Here is a 26,798-nt window from a genome sequence, read left to right as displayed (position 1 = left end):
TACAATTTCTTTGAGTCTTAGTTTCCCTATTTTTAAAACTAATGATTTTACAAGACAACTTGCAGGGAAGCAGTGAACAGTAAAAGAGTGATGCTTGGGCTTCCCTGGTGGCACAGTGGTTGGGAATCTGCCTGCCAATGCAGGGGATGCGGGTTCGAGCCCTAGTCCGGGAAGATCCCACATGCTGCAGAGCAACTGGGCCCGTAAGCCACAACTACTGAGCCTGTGCTCTAGAGCCCGTGAGCCACAACTACTGAGCCCGTGAGCCTAGAGCCTGTGCTCCGCAACAAGAGAGGCCACGATAGTGAGAGGCCTGCGCACCGCGATGAAGAGTGGCCCCCGCTTGCCGCAACTGGAGAAAGCCCTCGCACAGAAACGAAGACCCAACACAGCCAAAAATAAATAAATACATAAATTAAAAAAAAAAAAAAAAAGAGTGCTGCTTGCAGAGCACGTGGTTAATGGTAGGTGCTCATTAAGCTTCTCCTTAGAGAAGGGGCTTCTCCTAGGGTCTGCTACTGTGTCATTGCTCTCACTCCTTCCTCCACAACCCTTAAGAACTGTCCTCCTGGCATTGTCCTACCCACTGAAACAGCCAAGAGATGAATCACAGAAGCCTTGTACTCTGAGAAAATGCCAAGCTCGCTTTCTTTGGAGGCCACAGATGCCAGGACAAAAGGAGATGATAAAGGAGTACCAAGCTTTATTCTCAATCCGGATTTAGAGACCTGAGTTTATTCATCCTTCTTGAACCTGCCTACAAAATTAGTGCCTTGATTTGCTTTTCTGGAACAGCACATAGTTCTGTCAAGGAGAGTCCCTGGAGAAATGGAGGAAAGAGTCCAAAAATAGCTAAAGGAAATCTCTCTGGACCAGGTTATTATTGTCACTCTGTTTTACTTTTTTCCTAAATCTTGTAGCTAAAAACAAATCTTAAATTTTGGGCAGTACCCAAGAGTTTGGGTTGGCCTCCAACTCACTCTCTCTGATGTCATCCTCATCCTATCTCTTCATCTCTACCTCTGTCTCATCTCCACATAAATCTCTCTCTCTCTCTCTCTCTATATATATATATATCTATGCACATATATACCTATACATAATATATATTTATACATACATACCTATACATCTGTATAAGTCTGTGTATCTATCTACTTTTCTATCCTCTATGTGAATCATGCATAGGTTATTGGTTTAAACAAGGTAGATATTTATTTGTCTCTCAAAGAAGTCTGAGTTGGAGGTGGTGCGGGGGTACCGATTGTCTCTTCTCCAAGAGTGATTCTTCTAACTTATTGCACCTCCCTTCAGGGTGAGTCCTCACTTCATGGTTCAGAAAAGCTCAATTCCATCACATTTTTTTCCAGCTTATTAAAAGGTAAAAAAAGACAGTAAGTATAGGATGATCTACCTGCTTTTAGGAGTATGGCTTGGAAGCTGAATGCATTACTTCTGCTCACATCTCACTGGCAAGGACTCAGTCATTTGGCTGCACCTAACCACACAGAGGCTGAGAAAAATAGGATTTCACTATATGCTCTGCCCAAAGAAATCTCAGAGGATTTTCTAACTAAAAAGGAGAATGGAGCATGGATGGTGATAGTGGAGCAGAGGTAATTAGTATTCTATCTACACTATTAATATAGAAGAAGGATAGTCCCCCTATGAGAAGGTCACTGCAGTTGATTTCAAAAAAGAAAGCAATTGACAATGAGTCTTTCCAAATACATCTTTGGAATTAAACTAAATGGAAAATCCATTTCTTCTACTAGTGTGCTGAAAACAACAACAAGAAGAAACAAATATTCTCATTTCCAAGGCCTGGCACAATGCCAAGCACGTAACAGGCATTATCTCACTTATTTCTTACAACCTACATGATAGAGATATTTTTCTCTTCATTTTGTAGCTGAGAAAGCTGAGGTTTGGAGGGGTTAACTGCCCAAGCTCACACACCAAATAGGTCGCAGAGACAGATTTTAATCAGTGGCTGAGCTCACTATTTTAACCTCAAAGCTACAGCCTTCCCAACATATTCTGTTACCCATATGATTTCCTTCCCCTTAGAATTAAAGGAAGATTATCATCATCCTTATTCTCTTGTTCTGAAGACACAAAATAAATGGACTCTAATAGGGATCACCCCAGTAGAATGAAAGGAATCATCTGATTCATTGCTGGATGGGTTCATTACTTTCTGTTTTCTTTTCCAGATTCATTCTCTCCCCTTCTCTAGCCTGCTCTGGGCAAACGTTACAGACTGCACCACTCAAATGCCTTTGTCCTCTGACATCAGTCAGAGGGAGGCTAGAGCAGGATATCTGAGTGAGGCAGGATACAGAGGTATTTATTTTCTTTGGTCCCTTCATTCTGAGGTGCAGTTTGAGCAGACCCTGAGTTACTCTTGGCTCCTTTCCCATGGCTACATCTTTTGTTAGGTTCTGTAATGCAACACCTTCCTCATGAACATTAGACTCCAGTGTAGTAACAGCTTCCTGTTTTTGCCAGCACCTGGGTGCTTCATCAAACCTGTTGGTTTACTTAATGCTGTCCATGCTTCTGTAGTTGAGCCCTTCATTAAATGCCCTTCAGTTAAACTCTTTGGACACCCCAGTTTCCTTCTGGGATCCTGAAAGATGCATTGGGTTATTCTTGTGAATTAAACAAACAAAATTATTAGACAACCCCATGACTCTTTTGCATTGTAGAACTTTATAAAAATGGGATATCTACTTTACTTCATGAACATGAACTTCACTACAGAGAAGTCTTTATAGGTAGCAACTAGGTAGGGGTGGTGCCTCAATCTTTTGATAATTTTACTAAGATAGTAATATGTAAAATAAAGTAATTTGTATTGAATGTATAAGCTTCAGGGATGAGTCTTTAGTAACCTATCTGTGTCTAAACATCCTTGGATCCCATCTGGGATTAAGTCCCATTCAAGTAGGAGCTCCCTCCTATTTATGAAATTTTAATTGACATTTTGATCAACTAATTATGTTTCTCAATAACTCTCACCATATGAATCTTCCTCAAACATTTTTCCTGCTGAGTGATTAAATATCCATGTTGTCCCAGAAAAATAATCAACTCAATTTTCTTCGGCAGTGTTTTTCACTAACTCTCCTTCCTTTTTGACTCTTTAGAGTCCTAGTCGAAAGCTAGTTAAATCCCCCATAATAAAGAATACTTTAGCCATTCTACAACTTAACTGAGAACTTTTATGGTCTGGAAAGTCCTCAAATGTTGTATCACCTTTTCTTTTTAATAGGTTACACAATTCAGTCTTTCATCCCAATGTTTTACATGAGCCCCCCCCCTTTTATTACATTCTCTTTCACTTTATGGTGACATTACCCCAAAACAATGTAAGACTCTTGTTGATTTGCATTTACCTTTTATTATTTATTGACTCTAGATGGAAAATATTTGTGGACTAAATTTTGAGTGCTTGAAGTTGATTCTAAGTTATAAATGTTCTCAGGGAGTTCAATAATAATAATAATAATAAATAAATAAACAACTACTATTTATTGAACTCCTATCATGTATCATACAATGTTCTAGACTCATATCATCTCATGTCATCTTTCTAACAACGCTGTACACATTTTTATACCCAATTTACAAATAAGGAAACTGAGTCTTAAAGAGTTTTTTTCCAAGTTAAATTAATTTGTAAGGGAGACACTAGGATTTAATTTGGAGTCTCATTCAAAAAACCTTTGGTTGCAAAAATAGGCACGTGGGACTACATCAGACTAAAAAGCTTCTGCACAGCAAAGGAAACCATCAACAAAATGAAAAGTCAACCTACAGAATGGGAGGAAATATTTGCAAATCATACATCTAATAAGGGGTTAATATCCAAAATATAAAGAACTTACAGATTCAATAGTGAAAAGACAAATAGTCCAATTAAAAATGGGCAGAGGATCTGAATGGACATTTTTCCAAAGAAGACTTAGAAATGGCCAATAGGTACATGAAGAGGTACTCAACATTAGTAATCATCAGGGAAGTGCAAATCAAAATCACGAGATATCACCTCACACCTGTTAGAATGGCTGTCATAAAAAAGACAAGAAATAACAAGTGTTGGCAAGGACGTGAAGATAAGGGAACACTTGTGCATTGTTGGTGGGAATGTAAATTGGTGCAGCCACTATGGAAAATAGTACGGAGTTTCCTCAAAAACTGAAAAATAGGACTACCATATGATCCAGCAGTTCCACTCCTGGGTGTTTGTCTGAAGAAAACAAAAACACTAACCTAAAAAGATATATGCACCCCCAGTGTTCATTTCAACAATATTTACAATAGCCAAGATATAGAACAACCTAAGTGTCCATCAGTGGGTGAATGGTTAAAGAAAATGTGATATATTTATACCTATATGTGTATATATATATTTTTTCAACAATATAAAAGAAAAAAAGGACCATGGATGGTCCTTTATGGCATTATGTTAAGTGAAATAAGTCAGACAGAGAAAGGCAAATACAATATGATCTCACTTATATGTACAATCTAAAAAAAACAACAACCCATGAAACAAAACCAAAAAAAATCCCCCAAACTCATAGATACAGAGAATATCGATGATTGCCAAAGGTGCAGGGGCAGTGCAGGGGGGAGTAAAATGGGTGAAGGGGGTCAAAAGGTACAAATTTCCAGTTATAAAATAAATAAGTCACAGGATATAATGTATGGCATGGTAACTGTTGTTAGTAGTACTGTATTGCATATTTGAAAGTTGCTGAGAGAGTAGATCTTAAAAGTTCTCATCACAAGAAAAGAATTGTAACTATGTGTGGTGATGAATGTTAACTAGACTTCTTGTGGTGATCATTTCACAATATATACAAATATCAAATCATAATGCTGTACACCTGAAACTAGTAAAATGTTATATGTCAATTATATCTCAGTTAAAAAAAAACCTTGATGAGCTTAATCACTGCATTCTAAAAATAAATTTATGCAGAGAAAATTTTGTGACACAGTAGACAACAATCTTAAATCTATTAAATAACACAGTCTTCTGGCTTATTCTGCTCTACCCTCAATACTATCTTTTTTTTTTTTTAGCCTGGTGACTTGATATCATTTTTATATGATATGATATTAATTTTAAAGGAAAAGGAGAGAGGGCCTTCTGCCACAGGAAAGAAAATAATACATATTGTCATGATCATCTATTTTGATGATATGGCTTTATTATTAAAAAAAAAAATCAAGATTAGGCTCCATGGGAAGTTGTTCTTTATAACTACACTGAAAAATTTAATTGCATAAAACTAATATCACTGTCTTTGCCAGGCATTTTCTAACACCAAAAGTCTGTATTATATAATTGCACAAAACACATCAGCTAGTTTAGTTAATTTTACACTTAATTCTTCCTGCCAGGGACAGAGGAAAACTGTGCTTTTTAGAATAAGATTATCCACGGGAGCCTTTATTGTGTTTTTTAAGACACTGGTGGGCTATTGCTACAGTTGCTTTGAACAGTTTCCAGGCCTAAGGGTTCGGTGTAGAATTCCAGGGTCTCCGTGGAGTTTGTTCATGTGCTGGAGAAGATCCAGAGCTAACTCCTGAAGTCAATCCTGCCTTTGTCAGCTGGGCTCAGGTGGCCCATCTCCAGCGTTGATGTAACCTTCCATTCTGGGGCGCATGGAAGCCACAGCAGTACAGGTTTATTGAACATGTCCTTTGGCAGGCATCCTGCTACGTAATGGTTGGGCTCCTTAAACACCAGCCCTGCCATCTGCTCTCCTGATTACATAGCAGAAGGATCCTTTAGCAGCCAGCACTAGACAGTCATAGCCTCCTGGTCTGCATCAGAGTTCAGCCTCCAGTGGTTTGTTCTTTACTTTCCATCAGCTGAGAGAAGTGATGATTAGGGGAAATCATTTACACAGTCTTCATCGCTCTCACTCCCCCAGGTATCTGGCATTCTATCTTGGTCCCTTGCACGATTACCTCCACCAAGGTGCATTTTGATTCATGACCTTGCTTATTTTCCTTTTTAAATGGCAATTATAAGAAACGGCCATGTGGAATTTAATACTGCATTTACTACAAAAAGGTGGAAGACATATATACAGCAAATATTTATTGAGTGTGTATAGTGCACCCCACAAAGTGCTGGTCCTTGAAGAAGTTGTACCTGTAATCACCACTGGGCTCACTGTGCAGTGGGGCAAAGTGTGGTCTAAGAGCACAGAGGAGGGAAGGACTGATTTTTGTCTTAGAAAATCAAAGAAATTTCATTGAGAAGGTAACATTTCAGTTCGGTCTGGAAGGATGTATAGGAGTTTTCCAGGAGAGAGTGGGAGGATAGAAGAAGCTTTGGGCAAAAGGATGGAGCATGTGCAAAGGCATATTGTCTCATGCAAGGACCTGGTGTGTCCAGGAGAAAGGGAGAAATTCAGAGTATCAGCATATGGTATTGCAGGACAGGGCTGGAAAGGTTGGTCCAGAAAGATAGGGAAGGCCTTTGTAGACTGTGCTAAGGAGTTTAGGTTTCATCCCAGTCACTCAAAGATATAATAAAATATAGAGAGATAAATAAATGCAGGGAGGCATTTAAGTGACAGGGAAAAGGAACATGGTTTAAGCCAGCAGGAGAGATGAAAACCTGTACTGTTTGGTCCAAGAGCCATTTCTGTGATGGCATTTACCTGAAGACCATATATATATATATATATATTTAAAAAAAAATTTTTTTTAACATCTTTATTGGAGTATAATTGCTTTACAATGGTGTGTTAGTTTCTGCTTTATAACAAAGTGAATCAGCTATACATATACATAATCCCCATATTTTTATAGTTAATAAAAAAGCAAGGATTATTTATTATATTAGCCAATTCATCTAAAATCTTATGTAAGGCATTGCATTATTTAGACTACAGTGCTAAGAAAGGCTTTGTTTCAGTGGAGGAGCTGGGCTCAGAATCAAACCTAAGTTTCAATCATAGCATCATTTTGAGATTTACATGGGACATTTCCTATGTCGTGAATTCCTATTCAGTATTTATTATACTGTAAATTGGATCTTTTATTGGAAACTGATTTTTCAGTACGGTGAAGTGGTATATGATTAAATGTAAATAAAAATAAAAGATAATAATATAGATACTATATATGTATATACACACACACACACCCCATATATATAACGTATATATACATTTGTGCTTGGTTTTGGTTAATGAGAACATTTTTGTTGTTGTTGTTCTTCCGGGCCCCTCAGAAATAAGGCCCTGATTTCAAATACTGGTTTCCATGTAAAATTCTAAAGCCTGGATATCAGCATGGAGATAGCTAATATCTGTATGTGCAATTTTACATAATTTTGTATTTGAGAGAAAAATACTTAGATGTTTGTGTTTGTTTATTTTGGTTTTTTGATAATGGTGTTTGGAAACTCTTGACCTAGCAATTCTTTCCAGAGATCTAGAAGAGTGTGCTAAATCCAAGCTGGTTTACAACAATCTATTGTTTTCTTCAGCTTATTAATAAAATATATTGCTTATGATGTGGCCTGGTATCTTACCTATATTTCCTCCAGGGCACCAAATCAAAATACAGTACAGAATCTCATAGAAAGTTTCATTGAATATAGCTTTTCTTATCTTGAACTGGAGAAAATGGTGACCCCAAAGGGCCACGTATGTATAATGTTTGGTAACCTATTGTCCTGGAAATTAATATCCTTCCTCCATTCTATCTCTGTGCTCAGTTAACTACCATTAAAGACAACAACTTAATCATTACTTTATGGAGAGAACTTTCCCTAACCTTCTTGAGTAGGTTAAAATCACCTTATTATATGCTTTCACAGCATCTTGTGTCAATGTCTCTTTTGTAGTATTTATGACAGATAAATTTACATTTATTTGTGTGATCTTTTGTGTAATACCCGGTCTCCTCCAAAGGTGTGAGTCTCTTCTTTGGTAATACATATATGAGGAAAGATTATGTAAACAGTCTTATCTTCGAGAAGCTTGTCACATGTAAAATAAAGTGGCTTGTTCACATGTCATAGCTCACTGCTCAGAATTTTAAGGTGGGAAGTAGTGACTGAGAATAGAGCTAATTTCATGTATTGAAGGTTAATGAAGTAGGTCCTTTCTTGGCATATTGAAATAACTGAATAATGCGTGGTGCTGAGATAAAAAAAAAAAGAACTGGGATGTGCTGTAACTTCTCTTTCTGTTTGGAGTCATTGCTGTGAAATCTCTCATTCGCTTGACCTTCTTGCGCACCTAGTCAGCAGAGAGCTCTACCCACAGATTGTCATGTTCCCCAGATGAGAAGTTATCATTTTCCCACTAATACAATTATGTTGTATCAGTGAGCAGGAAGCATGCTGGCACAATGGAAAGAGTGTGGGTTTTGGAGTCAGTGTGACCTGAATTCAAGATCTGTCCAGGCCTTGTATTGATTAACTGAAAGGCCTGGGGTATCTTCCTTATTCTCTTCAAATTTTAGGTTTTTTTTTTTTAATTTTTATTGGATATAGTTGCTTTACAACATTGTGTTAGTTTATACTGCCAGCAAAGGGAATCAGCTATACATATACATATATCCCCTCTTTTTTGGATTTCCTTCTCGTTTAGGTCACCACAGAGCACTGAGTAGAGTTCCCTGTGCTATACAGTACGTTCTCATTAGTTATCTATTTTATACATAGTATCAATAGTATATATGTCAATCCCAATCTCCCAATTCATCCCACCCCCCACCTTCCCCCTTGGTATCCATATGTTTGTTCTCTACATCTGTGTCTCTATTTCTGCTTTGTAAACAAGATCCTCTGTACCAATTTTTTTCAGATTCCACATATATGCGTTAATATACGATATTTGTTTTTCTCTTTCTGACTTACTTCACTCTGTTTGACAGTCTCTAGGTCCATCCATGTCTCTACAAGTGACCCAGGTTCGTTCCTTGTTATGGCCGAGTAATATTCCATTGTATATATGGAATATGTATATTCCACATCATATATATATATATATATATATATATATATATATATATATATATATATATATATATATATTCCACATCTTCTTTATCCATTCCTCTCTTGATGGACATTTAGGGTTGCTTCCATGTCCTGGCTATTGTAAATAGTGCTGCAGTGAACACTGGGGTGCATGTGTCTTTTTGATTTATGGTTTTCTCTGGGTATATGCCCAGTAGTGGGATTTCTGGGTAATATGGCAGTTTTATTTTTAGTTTTTTAGGGAATCTCCATACAGTTCTCCATAGTGGCTGTGTCAATTTACATTCCCACCAGCAGTGCACGGGGGTTCCCTTTTCTCCACACCCTCTCCAGCATTTATTATTTGTAGATTTTTTGATGATGGCCATTCTGACCGGTTTGAGGTGATACCTCATTGTAGTTTTGATTTGCATTTCTTTAATAACTAGTGATGTTGAGCATCTTTTCATGTGTTTGTTGGCCATCTGTATGTCTTCTTTGGAGAAATGTAGTTTTTTCATTTCAAAAATTGTAATTATAATACTTAATTCTCACTGATGATTAAAAGAGCCAATGTCTGTAAACCACTTAACACATCACTATTATCATTATTTTCAGGAAGGTATTAATTTTCAGAAAAAAATGATTCTAAATTAATTGAAAAATATACTAGAAATATTTCCATAGATATCTTGTCAGTCTTGGTAAACTGTGCCAAGTAATAGAATGATTAATTCATTTCCACTTGCATGGAATTGGATGTAGAGTTATATTTTAAAAGTAACAAACTCATATGTGACATTCTTCGCCAAATACCAGCCAGGAAAATATTATTTCCTAAGAATGTCGATACTTAAGGAAATATACTCCCTTTTGTGGACACAAGAGTTTCATTATAGGCCAAGTAATAATTGGAAAGCTTTTGATAGAAAATTGCAGGGAATAAGATCTTTGGAATATGTAAATGCAGTGCAGACAGGTCAGGTTGGGGGTTACCCTGGTAAACGTCTCAAGTCTCAGGACGGGAGGAATCTAAGTTTTCCCTAAAACTTGCCGACGAGGCTGAGATCCCCATCCTGTTGCTGCTCCCCAAGAGCCGAGAGGACACCATCTGATTTCCTTGTCCTCCCTGTAGGATCTCACACTTAGGTTCCGCAAGCACAAGATCAGGTGGAGGGTGGGGATGTGGAACCCCATGGAGGAGCAAGGGATTTTGGCTACTGTATCTGCTCAGTACATAGCACAGGGACCAGAGGGCTCCTCCCAAGGAAACCAGCTGAGGACCAGCCACGTGAACCTGCGGGTGGAGGCCACATTGAGTAGCCACAGTGAGAGGGATGGAGATACTCAGCTCCCAGTTCTTTGTTACAGAGCAGAGTTTTTTCCCATCTTAAGCACTTGGTCCACCACCTGTGCACTCGGCACCCAGGTGTCTCCAAGAGCATCGACTCTCAGGCCTTTAGTTACATTGCTTGATGTGAGCAGAGCCTGAGTTTCTCCTGAAACGTGGAATCTGCTCCCATAGTACTGATGGTGCTGGAATGATTTGGCTGAGGAGAGCAAATTTCATATATCTAGGGGTAGTGCGATAGTCCTTTCCTGGCCTGTGCATGGTGTTCTAAACAGTGGACTAAGGCACCCTGCTAAGGTAAGAAAAGATCTGGCAGATGTATGATAGCTGCGCTGGTACATTCATATTCTTTGGAGTCACTGGGGTACATTTTCTTTGAAGAAAAATGAGTCACATATTCTCCTTACTGCTTAGTTCACGTATCAAATTCCCTGAGGCTTCTCCTATTTTAGCTTAGCTAACTCATAAAAGAAATAGAATGTAGCAAAAGTAAAATATTACCAGTTATTGTGCTTTAGGCTTTAATGTTTTGTTCTGGTGCTTTCCTTACTTTGTTCTCACGTCTGTATTCCTGGCAAAACCACCGACAAATGAAAGAATATAACTTGCCTCATAGGGCTACATGTGTTCTCTGTAACCCTATGTATTCATTCATTGTACTTTGTTAATATATCAAGTTGACATTCCTGATGGTGATTAAGATGATCTGAGTTATGTAAAATAAACTGAAGTAAATGAAACCCAGAACTAAAGGCTCCTGTACATCTCTGCCAGACTTGCCTACCCTGTCTTAGAAACCTCACTTAATCTTCAAGGTTCAGATCAAATGCTACTAACCTCAGAAAGTCTTCTCCATAAGCAGATCTTTTTTCCTCCCTGCTGTGATCTCCTGGCTCATCTTTTCTGCATCATTAACATTTGGCAGTTATTTTCCATTCTACATTGTAGGTTACTTGGCTGTGTGTTTACATAAAAACATATTGTAATCTCCTAACACTAGGGCCTTTTGATTTTTTAAATGAGTCTTTGTGTTTTCCACCCTACCCAGCACAAATAGAAATCCAAGAAGTATATTTTACGTGATGATATTTCTATTTGTCTTGTTGATTGATCAAAAATTGATTCCACACCTATTCTTTGCCAGGGATATGATGTGAAAAATGCAGAGGTGGTCTCTGCCTTTGATTAGAAATAATAACTTTGGGGAAATGAGCTGCTGACTGGAGTGGTGAGCAGCCTTGCTGAGCATCAGAAGAGTGACGAAATACAGCCAATCTGCAAGGACTGGAAAGTGAATTACAACAGGAGAAAATCAAACTTCTATGCAGTGGATGCTTGATGCATTTTTATAAGCCTAAGCCGTGTGGCTGACAGGGTCTTGGTGCTTCGGCCGGATGTCAGGCCTGAGACTCTGAGGTGGGAGAGCCGGGTTTAGTACATTGGTCCACCAGAGACCTCCCAGCCCCATGCAATATCAAATGGCGAAAGCTCTCCCAGAGATCTCCATCTCAATGCTAAGACCCAGCTCCACTCAACAACCAGCAAGCTACAGTGCTGGACACCCTATGCCAAACAACTAGTAAGACAGGAACACAACCCCACCCATTAGCAGAGAGGCTGCCTAAAATCATATTAAGTTCACAGACACCCCAAAACACACCACCGGACGCGGTCCTGCCCACCAGAAAGACAAGATCCAGCCTCATCCACCAGAAGACAGGCACTCGTCCTCTCACCAGGAAGCCTACACAACCCACTGAATCAACCTTACCCACTGGGGGCAGACACCAAAAACAATGGGAACTACAAACCTGCAGCCTGTGAAAAGGAGACCCCAAACACAGTAAGGTAAGCAAAATGAGAAGACAGAGAAATATACAGCAGATGAAGGAGCAAGGTAAAAACGCACCAGACCAAACAAATGAAGAGGAAATAGGCAGTCTACCAGAAAAAGAATTCAGAGTAATGATAGTAAAGAGGATCCAAAATCTTGGAAATAGAATGGAGAAAATACAAGAAACGTTTAACAAGGACCTAGAAGAACTAAAGAGCAAACAAACAATGATGAGCAACACAATAAATGAAATTAAAATTTCTCTAGAAGGAGTCAATAGCAGAATAACTGAGGCAGAAGAAAGGATAAGTGACCTGGAAGATAAAATAGTGGAAATAACTACCTCAGAGCAGAATAAAAAAAAAGAATGAAAAGAATTGAGGACAGTCTCAGAGACCTCTGGGACAACATTAAACGCACCAACATTCAAATTATAGGGGTCCCAGAAGAAAAATAGAAAAAGAAAGGGACTGAGAAAATATTTGAAGAGATTATAGTTGAAAACTTCCCTAATATGGGAAAGGAAATAGTCAATCAAGTCCAGGAAGTGCAGAGAGTCCCACACAGGATAAATCCAAGGGGAAACATGCCAAGACACATATTAATCAAACTATCAAAAATTAAATACAAAGAGAAAATATTAAAAGCAGCAAGGGAAAAGCAACAAATAACATACAAGGGAACCCCCATAAGGTTAACACCTGATCTTTCAGCAGAAACTCTGCAAGCCTAAAGGGAGTGACAAGACATATTTAGAGTGATGAAAGGCAAAAACCTACAGCCAAGATTACTCTACCCAGCAAAGATCTCATTGAGATTCGATGGAGAATTTAAAACCTTTACAGACAAGCAAAAGCTAAGAGAATTCAGCACCACCAAACCAGGTTTACAACAAATGCTAAAGGAACTTCTCTAGGCAGGAAACATAAGAAAAGGAAAAGACCTACAGTAACAAACCCAAAACAATTAAGAAAATGGTAATAGGAGCATACATATCGATAATTACCTTAAATGTAAATGGATTAAATGCTCCAACCAAAAGACATAGACTGGCTGAATGGATACAAAAACAAGGCCCATATATATGTTGTCTACAAGAGACCCACATCAGACCTAGGGACACATACAGACTGAAAGTAAGGGAATGAAAAAAGATATTCCATGCAAATGGAATTCAAAAGTAAGCTGGAGTAGCAATTCTCATATCAGACAAAATAGACTTTAAAATAAAGACTATTACAAGAGACAAAGAAGGACACTACATAATGATCAAGGGATCAATCCAAGAAGAAGATATAACAACTGTAAATATTTATGCACCCAACATAGGAGCACCTCAATACATAAGGGAAATGCTAACAGCCATAAAAGGGGAAATCGACAGTAACACAGTAATAATAGGGGACTTTAACATCCCACTTTCACCAATGGACAGATCATCCAAAATGAAAATAAATAAGGAAACACAAGCTTTAAATGGCACATTAAACAAGATGAACTTAATTGATATTTATAGGACATTCCATCCAAAAACAACAGAATAAACTTTCTTCTCAAGTGCTCATGGAACATTCTCCAGGATAGATCATATCTTGGGTCACAAATCAAGACTTGGTATATTTAAGAAAATTGAAATCGTATCAAGTATCTTTTCTGTCCACAATAGTATAAGACTAGATATCAATTACAGGAAAAAAATCTGTAAAGAATACAAACACATGGAGGCTAAACAATACACTACTAAAGAACAAAGAGATCACTGAAGAAATCAAAGAGGAAATCAAAAAATACCTGGAAACAAATGACAATGAAAACACAATGACCCAAAACCTATGGGATGCAGCAAAAACAGTTCTAAGAGGGAAGTTCATAGCAATACAATCCTACATCAAGAAACAAGAAAAATCTCAAATAAGTCACCTAACCTTAAACCTAAAGCAATTAGAGAAAGAAGAATTTTAAAAACCCTAAGTTAGCAGAAGGAAAGAAATCATAAAGATCAGATCAGAAATAAATGAAAAAGAAATGAAGGAAACTATAGCAAAGATCCATAAAACTAAAACCTGGTTCTTTGAGAAGATAAAAAAAATTGATAAACCATTAGCCAGACTCATCAAGAAAATAAAAGAGAAGACTCAAATCAATAGAATTAGAAATGAAAAAGAAGTACCAAGTGACACTGCAGAAATACAAAGGATCATGAGAGATTACTACAAGCAACTATATGCCAATTAAATGGACAACCTGGAAGAAATGGACAAATTCTTAGAAATGCACAACCTTCTGAGACTGAACCAAGAAGAAATAGAAAATATGAACAGACCAATCACAAGCACTGAAATTGAAACTGTGATTTAAAATCTTCCAACAAACAAAAGCCCTGGACCAGATGGCTTCACAGGAAAATTCTATCAAACATTTAAAGAAGATCTAACACCTATCCTTCTCAAACTCTTCCAAAATATAGTAGAGGGAGGAACACTCCCAAATTCATTCTATGAGGCCACAATCACCCTGATACCAAAACCAGACAAAGATGTCAGAAAGAAAGAATACTACAGCCCAATGTCACTGATGAACATAGATGCAAAAATCCTCAACAGAATACTAGCAAACAGATTCCAACAACACATTAAAAGGATCATACACCATGATTAAGTGAGGTTTATCCCAGGAATACAAGGATTCTTCAGTATACGCAAATCAATCAATGTGATACACCATATTAACAAATTGAAGGAGAAAAACCATATGATCATCTCAATAGATGCAGAAAAAGCTTTCGACAAAATTCAACACCCATTTATGATAAAAACCCTCCAGAAAGTAGGCATAGAGGGAACTTTCCTCAACATAATAAAGGCCATGTATGACAAACCCACTGCCAACATCATCCTCAATGGTGAAAAACTGAAACCATTTCCACTAAGATCAGGAAAAAGACAAGGTTGTCCACTCTCATCACTATTATTCAACGTAGTTTTGGAACTTTTAGCCACAGCAATCAGAGAAGAAAAAGAAATAGAAAGAATCCATATCAGAAAAGAAGTAAAACTGTCACTGTTTGCAGATGACATGATACTATACATAGAGTATCCTAAAGATGCTACCAGAAAACTACTAGAGCTAATCACTGAATTTGGTAAAGTAGCAGGATACAAAATTAATGCACAGAAATCTCTTGCATTCCTATACACTAATGATGAAAAATATGAAAGAGAAGTTAAGGAAACACTCCCATGTACCATTGCAACCAAAAGAATAAAATACCTAGGAATAAACCTACCTAAGGAGACAAAAGTCCTGTATGCAGAAAATTATAAGACACTGATGAAAGAAATTAAAGATGATACAAACAGTTGGAGAGATGTACCATGTTCTTGGATTGGAAGAATCAATATTGTGAAAATGACTATACTACCCAAAGCAATCTACAGATTCAGTGCAATCCCTATCAAACTACCAGTGGCATTTTTCACAGAACTAGAACAAAAAATTTCACAATTTGTATGGAAACATAAAAGACCCTGAATAGCCAAAGCAATTCTTGAGAAAGAAAAACAGAGCTGGAGGAATCAGGCTCCTGGACTTCAGACTATACTACAAAGCTACAGTAATCAACACAGTATGGTACTGGCAGAAAAACAGAAATATATATCAGTGGAACAGGATAGAAAGCCCAGAGATAAACCCATGCACCTATAATCCACCTAATTTACAACAAAGGAGGCAAGGATGTACAGTGGAGAAAAGACAGCCTCTTCAATAAGTGATGCTGGGAAAACTGGACAGCTACATGTAAAAGAAAGAAATTAGAACACTCCCTAATACCATACACAAAAATAAACTCAAAATGGATTAAAGACCTAAATGTAAGGCCAGACACTATAAAACTCTTAGAGGAAAACTTAGGAAGAACACTCTATGACATAAATCACAGCAAAAAAAAGGTGACAAAAATCACCTTTTTACCCACCTCCTAGAGTGATGCAAATAAAAAGAAAAATAAATAAATGGGACCTAATGTAACTTAAAAGTTTGCACAGCAAAGGAAACCACAAACAAGAGAAAAAGACTCAGAATGGGAGAAAATATTTGCGAGCAAAGCAACTGACAAAGGATTAATCTCCAAAATATACAAGCAGGTTATGCTGCTCAATATCAAAAAAACAAACAATCCAATCCAAAAATTGGCAGAAGACCTAAATAGTCATTTCTCCAAAGAAGATATACAGATTGCCAACAATCACATGAAAGGATGCTCAACATCACTAATACTTAGAGAAATGAAAATCAAAACTACAATGAGGTATCACCTCACACCGGTCAGAATGGCCATCATCAAAAAATCTACAAACAATAAATGCTGGAAAGGGTGTGCTGAAAAGGGAACCGTCTTGCACTGTTGGTGGGAATGTAAATTGATACAGCCACTATGGAGAACAGTATGGAGGTTCCTTAAAAAACTGAAAATAGAATTACCATACAACCCAGCATTCCCACTACTGGGCATATACCCTGAGAAAACCATAATTCAAAAAGAGTCATGTACCACAATGTTCATTGCAGCTCTATTTACAATAGCCAGGGCATGGAAGCAGCCTAAGTGTCCATTGACAGAAGAATGGATAAAGAAGATGTGGCGCATATATACAATGGAATATTACTCAGCCATAAAAAGAAATGGAATTGATTTATTTGTAGTGAGGTGGATGGACCTAGAGTCTGTCATACAGAGTGAATTAAGTCAGAAAGAGAAAAACAAATACCATATGCTAACACATATGTATGGCATCTAAAAAAAAAAAGAAAGTTACTGAAGAACCTAGGGGCAGGACAGGAATAAAGATGCAGACATAGAGAATGGACTTGAGCACATGGGGAGGGGGAAGGGCAACGTGAGATGAAGTGAGAGAGTGGCATGGACATATATACACTACCACATGTAAAATAGATAGCTAGTGGGAAGCAGCCGCATAGCACAGGGAGATCAGCTCGGTGCTTTGTGACCACCTAGAGGGGTGGGATAGGGAGGGTGGGAGGGAGACGCAAGAGGGAGGAGATATGGGGATGTATGTATATGTATAGCTGATTCACTTTGTTATACGGTAGAAACTTACATACCACTCTAAAGCAATTATACCTCAATAAAGATGTTAAAGAAAAAAAAAAAAAAAAGAACCAGACCATGCTGGCACCCTAATCTTGGACTCTGGCCTCTAGAACTGTGAAAAATAAATGTCTGTTTTCTTTAAAAAAAAAAAAAAAAAAAGAAAGAAAGAATAACTTCTCCCTTCTATGGCCTCTATGGCTGCATGTTGAGAAGTAGAGTGGGAGAAGGTAAGAAGAGGCTGGAAAGGAAAGGAAAATGGGGTAGTTCAAAGAAACATGATTAGTTTGTTGTAAAGTGCGTTCATCATCCCACTTCTCATTTTCACGGTAAAGTTTTTTTTTTTTTTTAAACATCTTTATTGGAGTATAATTGCATTAGAATGGTGTGTTAGGTTCTGCTTTATAACAAAGTGAATCAGCTATCCATATACGTATATCCCCATATCTCCTCCCTCTTGCGTTTTTAGGTAAAGTTCTCATTTTTAAGTAGAGTTTTACTCCATTGACTCTGGAGTAATTCCCCTGTCTGTGTTCAAATTCCCACTCTGCTTTCTCTCTGGGTGACCTTGCAATTGTTACTTAATCTCACTGAGGCTCAATTTCTACCATTAAGTGAGCCTAGCACATCAAATTAGATGATGTTGGATGCCTAGCTCCTAATATGTGCTTAATTACTGTGGGTGGTTATTAATTTTATTATTAGCTGCTGTTATCTTAATAGCATTAAGGAGGGCATGTCCTTAAGGACTTGGATTCTAAGGATTCTGAGGAGGGCATGTCCAGGACTGCCTGGAATAGGGCAGAGGCAGCCCAGGCTGGGGATTTGCTCAGAGACTTCCTTTCCCAGGTGGCTGGCTTAGGCTCTCGGAACAGCTCTGGAGGGTGTGCTGGAACCTTCCATCTCTGGACTTCATCTGACAGGAATGGACTTCCCAGCGCTCACCTGCTGGCAGTCCTCCTTTTGCCCACAATTAGCCTTACTAGATGGGAGAGTATGTGAAAGGAAAGAGAAATTGCCCCTCCTCTTTGGCCTCCTGGTTCTGAGTTTACTTAGATCTGAAGGCAAAAATCCTGTTCAGTATTTTGTGGGTTAAACTTTCCTGGCTAGAACTTTGTTTTCTCAAATACTAACAAAATGGCTTTTCTTTCTCCCCTACCCTCTCTTGTTAATAGGGTGCTGAGAAAATTTTGTCAATGAATGAATCAGGAGAACTGCAAGACCTCTTAACCAAAATTGAGGTAATTGTGCTTTTAGCAACTTATTTTTAGTAATCAAAACATTCAACACACTCTGATTGTAATTGAGTTTTCCTAATTGAATTTTCCCCTGTGTTCTTACAAATATGTAACAGGATACCTGTGGCGGTTTTAATTTGCTACCACCTACCCGTGAGGTTTGCTCCAGCTAGAGTGACTTTAGTGTTAGTGTCTAACAACCTTGTAGTATTAGGTGAAAATTCCAGTCGGCTTTATTAGAGCCTAATTCTCTGTTATAGAGATGTTTCATGTCAGGCCGTTATCCTGAAGCACATATAAAATTTTTTATTTAAATTATTTTATTTTTCCTACAGACCAGCTCATCATTTCTAAAGATTACAGAAAAAGTTATTTCTCCAAAAGTGCACCTTTTAATTTTGTTCCTGTATTTATAATGACAATATCTGAGAAATACTTATTCAAATATATAATGTATCAAATCAGTATGCAACCAGGAAGCCCTTAATACCTCTCTGCTCCACTATCTTATCAGCCTACTTCTCTCTATATGTAGGATAAAATATATATATATATATATATTTTATAGACTAAACTGGGACACCTTGAGAGTGAAAAGGGTGCATTAATAATTATTCTGGGGCAGTGAACCTGAACCCAGACTTTCCCAGGTGAACTATGCAGTATGGTTACATGGTATCTATTGTGCCACGCCAGCTCTTTTTGGTCCAGTCTCCTTTGCTGACCTCATTTCTGATTCTCTACCATTCCTTCCACTTCGTGGATTTTTACTACCATTCCTTCGTGCAAGCCGGCTATTGTTCCATTTCCTCATTCCCCTCCACCATCTTCAAGGCCCATCTGCAGTATCACCTCTTCCCCACATCATCCCTGATCTCTCACACCTTTGCATTCCTGTATCCCTCTTTTTCTTAGGTGCTTATCAAAGTCTTTTAATTTTTTGTATTACTTGTCCTTGGGCATTTAATTCATGTCCCAAATGAACTATATACTCCTTGGTGTTAGGAATCATGTTTTATTCATATAGTAATTTTACCGAGAAAGACAAACACAATGAGGGTGTGTACTTGATAATCTAAAATTCCTCTCAGCTCTAAAATCTGTATGGGTGGGTTCATTTCTTTCCTTTTGTCCCTGTACTCTACGCCAACTCCATGAAACCATCAATTTGGGTTAATATGTATCTTTTATTTAAGTGATTTAACTTGGTTAATATGTATTATTATTTTCTCTGCACATTTTTACTCTTACAAATGATGTCATGTAATGTACCTAATTGTGTTTCAAATGATTTTCTTAGGCACTATGCTTTTAAGAACCATCTATACTGCTATGCGAACCTTTAATCCATTTCTTCTAACTGCTGTGTACTTTCCCACAACAGCACTGTTGAATAGAACTTTCTTTGATGATGGAACTGTTTTATATCTGTACTATCCAAAACAGTAGCCACTGGCTGCATGTGGCTATTGAGCGCTTAAAATGTAGCCAGTGTGACTGAAGAACTGAATTTTTAATTTTATTTAACTTTACTTGATTTAAGTTTAAATTCAAATCAAGTGAAATTAAATACAAATTTTAAAATAAATAAAATAATTAACCATATCTGACTGATGGCTCCTATTTTGGACAATGCAGCTGCATGGAGCCCACCCAGTATTTTTTATCTACTCATTTTTTCCACCGATGTCCTCTAACTTCTCCCTCAAACAAACAGCGCTGCAAGGAGCAACCTTGACCGTGTTTGCTCGTGGATTTCTCTGAGAGTAGGAATCGCTGGGTAATAGCTTATGCATATCCCCAGTTTTGCAGGTAGTGCCAGGTGGCTCTCCATGATGCTTGCAGCATCCAACACTCCCTCCCGTGGAGAAAGAGGTTTCGTATGTTCCCACATTCCTGGCAATGTTTTACATTGTTCTCCAATTTTCTGTTCTCTAATTTTTGCCAGGGTAGTAGGTATAGAGAGATATTGCCTCATCATTTTAATTAATGTTTTTCTGATAACCATTGCATTTGGGCATTTCCTTGTATGCTTGTTAAATTTTTAAATTTCTTCTTCTGTAAGTTGTGTATTCTTATCCTTGCCCATGAAAAGTCTTGGAATTGTCTTTTTTGTTGTTGTTGTTGATTCTCAGAAGATCCCTCTATATTCTAGATATTAGCTTTTTGTTGGTTTTAGCCATTGTCAATATTTCCTTCCCTCTTTTAGCTTCTTTCTTGGTGTCCTTCATCCAACAGAAATCTTTTGATATAATCAAACCCACTATTTTTCCTTATTTTTGTGCTTTTGAACTTTTACTTATGAAGTATCCTTCTGTCTTAAGGTCACAAAGATATTATCCTACGTTTTCTCCTATTAACTACATTTTCATCTATTAACATTTTCTTCTATTAACTTTATAATTTTTCACATCTAGTTCTTTCATTCATGTAGAATCATTTCCATTTTGGTGAGTTAGCTTTCCAACATCATCTATTAAATAATCTATTATTTTTTTATTGCTTTATTATGCCAATTTTTTATTATAGTAAATCCCCATATGTACCTGGGTCTTTGTCTGAGCTTTCTAATCCGTTCCATTGCTCTATTTGTTCCTGTTGTATCAGTATCCTACTGTTGTTATTTCTGTGATTTAAAAGCATCTTTTAGAGTCTTATAAAGTGAATGTCCCTCATTACTCTTCTTTTTAAAGGTTGACGACTTAGCTATTCATGGACTTTATTCTTTTGAGTCTATAATTTCTTAATTCTGCAACTTGATTAACACCGCCATGCTATATATTAACATAACTTCTCTCTTTCTCTCAGCTCAAAGAATTTTGAAAGAGTATTTTATGCTCTTCATTAGGTCTGTCTCAATTCTACAGATGACATAAATAAGCCAGAAACATTTAAAGCTATTCTTAATGTTGAAATATATACAATAGTATGGTACTGGCTTCTACCGTTCATAAGATTTGTAAGGTGTTATAACTCTGTCGGGCTGCTTTGTCCATATAACAAAACTGGTAGAGAATTTGCAGCCATCCAGAAAGCCCTGAACTCTGCCTGTGAGGGGCCTGGGGTTTAAGGCAAACTCACCCAGGCAAAGAGGCTGGCCTTGGAGAAGCAGTTGGAAGAACCAGGAAAAGTGGATAAAAGACAAGATTCAGATCCAAACCTTCATTCATTCATTGCTTTTGGCAATGAAACAGGAGTTTAATATTCCTGAGGTAGGAAACATTGGAGTCCTTACTAAGTAGCAAGTAATATTCTTGGTATTATATGTATTAAGTTATTGAAACCTTACAATAACTCTGCAAGGTGGCTTCTATTATTATCCCTGTTTTACAGATATTATTATCCCATTTTACAAGAGAATGGAGGCACAGAGGATTAAATCACTTGCTCCAGACCTTACAGATAGTGTTTGATTCATGATTTTAATGAGCCTGACTCCGTAATCTTAACCATGAATCTATGCGGCCATCACTCTCAAATTAAGCGGCATGTAGGTACCTGGGAAACCTGATCAAATGTGGCAGGATCCAAGGCCCAGATGAGAAGTTTACTGGGAGGTAGGCAGAGTACTAGGTCCAGGAAACAGACTGAATTTTAACACTTGGATCTTATGCTAGTGTGGCATTGTGGAAGATGGGAAAATTGGCAATAACTTCGGAGAGAAACCAGACAGCTCCTACTAAGTTCTAATTTGCTGTTACTTGGGTGCTGCATAATTCATCACCCTGGTCTTTGTAATTCAGGCCCCAGTTTTCAGCAGTTACCCCAGTTATGAAGAGGAAAGAGGCTTAGCATCTGCAGCTGGGTCATCAGAAACGGTGTCAACAAATCAAATTTCAAGTTTTCTGGCCCAAGAATTCTAGCATATGTTCCATCTAAGTGAAAATTGCTCAGGGAACCTGAGGGGGCCTGATTCGCTGATGAAGACTTGTCAGTGGCCTCAAACATGAGGAGCTGGCCAAAGGCAGCAGAAGCAAGTGAAATATGGCAATAGCTGGTATGAGACTTGGATTTAATAAGGCTACCTGCACCAATGCGGGTTCTGCTCCTGGGACAGTTTGCGGGGGATCTTCCCAGTAAGATATGAACTCCACGTGGACACAGATTCTTGTCTATTTTGTTCTGTTCTTTACCTCTAGCGCCTAGAACAGGAATTGGAAAATAATGGGCACTCAATAATTATTTGTTGAGTGAATAGATGAATGAATCCTCTTTCATCCAAGGGTTTTTTGTCTGTTTTGTTTTTGGTTTTTTGGTTTGTTTGTTTGTTTTCAGAAGGCAAAGCAGTTAATTGATGAAAAAGAAGAGAAAAAGAATTATTTTATGTGAAAAAGATGAATAAAAACACCATTTGGGGGTAAAAGTTATTTATATATTTATGTATTTACTTATATTAATAAACAGGCTAAAGATCCAAAGCAAAGAGATGTCTAAGGATTTCCCCCAAACAATAACCAAGACGGATAGCTGATCCTGATGGTGCCCCCACAGAGGAAGTCAGGGCATCCCTGAGATGATTAGCAATCACCTTGTTATGGCAGGTACTGGATTAAAGATCTCAGATGGTAGAGAAGCTCTAAGTAAGCTTCTGCCTTGCTGCTTTTCTAAAGATATGAGCAAACATTTTGTTGTCATTGCTGGTGAGATTGCCAACATAGTGTCCACTTTCGTACAGTTTTCCTTGTAAAGCCTGATTTGTTATTTATGAAGAACAGAGGTAAGATTCCCGGCTATACACAGAGGATGCTGGAAATGGCACAGGCTGTCTGTACAAGGCGTTGGAGCTATCAAAGGCTGGACTGACCCTCCCTGGAGAAGCACCATTCTGGGTGATGTTGCTTCTCCGTGGGGTGGGTGGCCACAGCATGTTCAGAGACTACAGCAGCAGAGTACCACCTACTCACCTGGGAAATCAGGCCAAGTGCTCTGGCTGCGTCTGAAATTGGAACATCTTTTTAAGTAGGGTTGTGGCAGTACATCCCATTGGGTCAAGAATCAGACTCATACATCTGGCTTATGCATTCAGGAATATAAGCAACAAATTTCCTCTGTGTCAGCATTTTGTTCAGGGGCTTCTTTCCGCGGTCTGCAAATTGAGAATGCTAGAAACTCTAATTATCAGGAACGATTCTGTTTATTAAGAGCTAGATCAGACAGAGAGTCGTTTATTAGGCACTTAACAAGAATTTGCTGAATTAAATTATTGAATATAGTTTAAAACAAAATACATAGAAAAAAGTGAGTCATCCAGAGATGATTATATGCCAAGTGTTCACTCTTTGATAATCTGTTACATGGAGTGAGTCTGCTTCATAGACAACCTGGATGATGGGGTTTATGGTCGCAGAGACTCAGATAAGTTGCTTCCTCTTTGGTAAAATACTTAAGAGACTTTCTAGCTCTCCTAAAATAAGATTAGATGATCTGAGTTCAAAAATAAGAAGTTCATTCATTTCCTGATCTTGAAGAAAACACTGAAGACCCTTGAGCTTAGCATCCTGTTTCTATGTTATATAACAGCAAAAACTCTTTATATTTATGAAATTTGAGTTTGTGCTACAAAGGAAACCCATCTGACAATCATTCTTGAACTCCCCCCTTGTCCCCTTGGTCCTTTGTTAGAGACTAAGGAATGCTTGGGGGCTTCAATTCAGATGACTGCAGTATAGAGTGGACGTATTCGAAGACCACAAATAAATTTCCTAAAATAAAATTAATATGTAAATACAAAAAGCCACATCGTCATTTTTAAATGGAATCACAAATAGACCAAGGCCATCCTCAAATAATGTCATCAGAATCTCTGCAGCACTATGATGAGATCTGCCTTTTACTCAAAGGGTTGTTGAGAAGATTTAATGAGTGAATCATGTAAAGTGACTAGAACATTGCCTGGTACGTAGTAGCCACTCAATAAGATTAGTCATTATTAATCATTATTTCACTAATAAATCCTTATTTGTAGCTGAGAGCTACTACTAAGAGAACAGGGAGGTCTCTGGTTCACTGCTAGATCCCCTACGCCTTGCACAGTTCCTGGCAATGTGGACTTATTTGTGGAATGAGACCACTGAGTTTGCCAAGAATATATGAACAGAAAGAGGTAAAAGGGAGGATGATTTTGCACTCCTTTTTTCTTGGATTCCACCCCTAAGGGACATGCCTCTACCCAAACCACTATTCAGAAGAGGGGCACTCTGTAGATTTAGTACTCTTACTGGGTGCTATTCTCAACCAAGTCTGCCTGGTTTCCAGCTTTGCTGGGCTCCAGGACACTGAAGAGCTACCCTAGATTTCTTAATTGCTTGAAGGTCAAAGTGTCTCTTGTCAACCTCTTCATTGAAAGTGGAAGTCTTTTTTGTTACTACTAATAATGACTATTGTTAACTTCAGTTATTCCTCCTTCCTCTAACCTGGAACACTGTTCAAATTTGGGGAATTTTTTAGCTCTTTTTCCATCTTGCACTGAGGACAAAGCTGTCTACTGAGGTATTGGACTTAGGACACAGGAACATGTAGTATAAGCCAGCTCTTTCTCATTGTTGGAACTCTTTTAAGTTGGAACCAGAGTTCCAAGATAACAAAAGCGCTCTTTGAAGGAGATGGCTAGGAATGACTGAATTATTTACTATTATTAGAAGAACAAGTGGAATAGCTCATACTGGGTGATGTAACAGGAATAGGATTTCTGGAGGCTAGTGGAGCACTGGGGGAGCCTTAAAGGGTGCCCTCAAGACCCACTCCCACCCCCACCCCACTTCTGCTTCAGTTGCAGCATTTATCCTTTTAATTGTTTTATGTTTGGGGAATCCCATGTAATATATTATTTGGGAAAAAATGGATGTAAGTAAAGGTTGAAAACTACTCTTAAAGAGGAAAGGGCATGCATATTGTTCTTGAAGAGAGTTCTCTAATTTCTAATTTTCAAATTCCCCTGTGACCTGAACATTTTTTTAACTCATTAAGAGACTTTGCTTCATCATTTGTGAAATGAGATAGTCTCTATTACATCAGGTTGGTGTGAGAATCGGGTATAGACACTACATCCTATGTAAGCTATCCCTTTCCTCTCCCAAGTTTATGGCTGAAACAGCTAATTTTTCCTGAGTGGAAGTGGCCTCAGAATCTTTCCAATACTGTGCTCCAAGACATCAGAATTTGCATGTGAATTGAAACACATTTACTCTCCCTTTCTTACAGTGGTAACACCTTAGACCAGAAGACTAAGTATAGAAGTGTTTAAATAAAATGACTCTATGAATGGTAGAAAATGGTTGCATCATGTGACCACAAGCAATTTAACTTGAGGCAGCAGTTAATAAAAATCTCTTCAAATAAGGATTTATTAATGAAATAATAGCTAATCATGACTTGTTAAGTAGCTACTATGTGCCAGGCAATATTCTATTCACTTTACATGAATTAACTCATTAAATTATCTCAACAATTTAATGAGTTAATTAAAGTAAAAGACATATCTTTAAAGTAAAAGACATATCTTTAAAGTAAAAGACATATCTCATCATGGCATTGCACAGATTCTGACAACATTGTTTTATTTATTTATTTTTTTCTTCTTCTTCTTTTATTACTTCCTGTTCTTGATCAGTTGAATCAACTGATTTTACCACCTTACAAATATAAAATTAACAGATGTTTTAGAATACAAAGAAATAACAATTGTAACTGAAGTGACCATCTGTAATGGTTAATGACTCTTCCATGGACTTTTCCCCTTTGGAAAGCTTGAAGGTAAAGATATACTAGATCCAGTTTGTTTAAAGTATGGACTACAGCACTGAGTAATCTAATGAAAAGTTCTGTCTCTAAATTTCAAATTGACAGCCAAATTTAAACTGAGTTTGAGACAACAGAGCTTGACAATTTCTGGTATCTTCATTTTGCTGGTAAATACATAGCTGGAGATTCCTGGAGAGAAACTCTGTGACCACCAGTTTGCATAAGGATTATAATCCTTTTTATACAAGTGATGATGTTATTTTAGAATGACCTTGGTCTATTTGTGATTCTCTCTAAAAAGAACAATGTGGCTTTTAGTATTTATATATTAACTTCATTTTAGAAAATTTATTTTTTCTGAATTGTGGAGAAACTTTAAGAAAGAGCAGACCCATCATATATTTAACATTTGATATTTTGACCCTTTGAAAGTAATTTTTGTAAATCATGTTCCAGTCCCATGATATAAGATAATGTTACCAAACCAAACTTGGGTCCACTCACCCATGCAGTAAAGC

The 26,798-nt window shown here is 37.6% G+C and overlaps 1 protein-coding gene across 19 annotated transcripts in view; it reads left to right on the top strand.

The window, feature by feature from the left end:
- Nucleotides 1-26,798, top strand: part of GRXCR1 (glutaredoxin and cysteine rich domain containing 1) — a 364,232-nt gene that overhangs the window by 298,131 nt on the left and 39,303 nt on the right. For 18 of the 19 annotated variants that reach the window (XR_014244108.1, XM_082390748.1, XM_082390756.1 and 15 more), the window contains one exon: nt 18,478-18,543. The exons of the other annotated variant lie outside the window; for it this stretch is intronic. Coding sequence is in view for 17 of the 18 variants with exons in the window: in XM_082390748.1 (XP_082246874.1) it covers nt 18,478-18,543 (66 nt within the window). In the remaining variant the exon portion in view is untranslated. The remainder of the gene's footprint in view (nt 1-18,477; nt 18,544-26,798) is intronic. 19 annotated transcript variants of the gene reach the window in all.

Source organism: Balaenoptera borealis (genome assembly GCF_965194805.1).
Source record: "Balaenoptera borealis genome assembly, chromosome: 4".
Lineage (NCBI taxonomy): Eukaryota > Metazoa > Chordata > Mammalia > Artiodactyla > Balaenopteridae > Balaenoptera > Balaenoptera borealis.
This window is presented reverse-complemented; position numbering and strand designations above follow the sequence as displayed.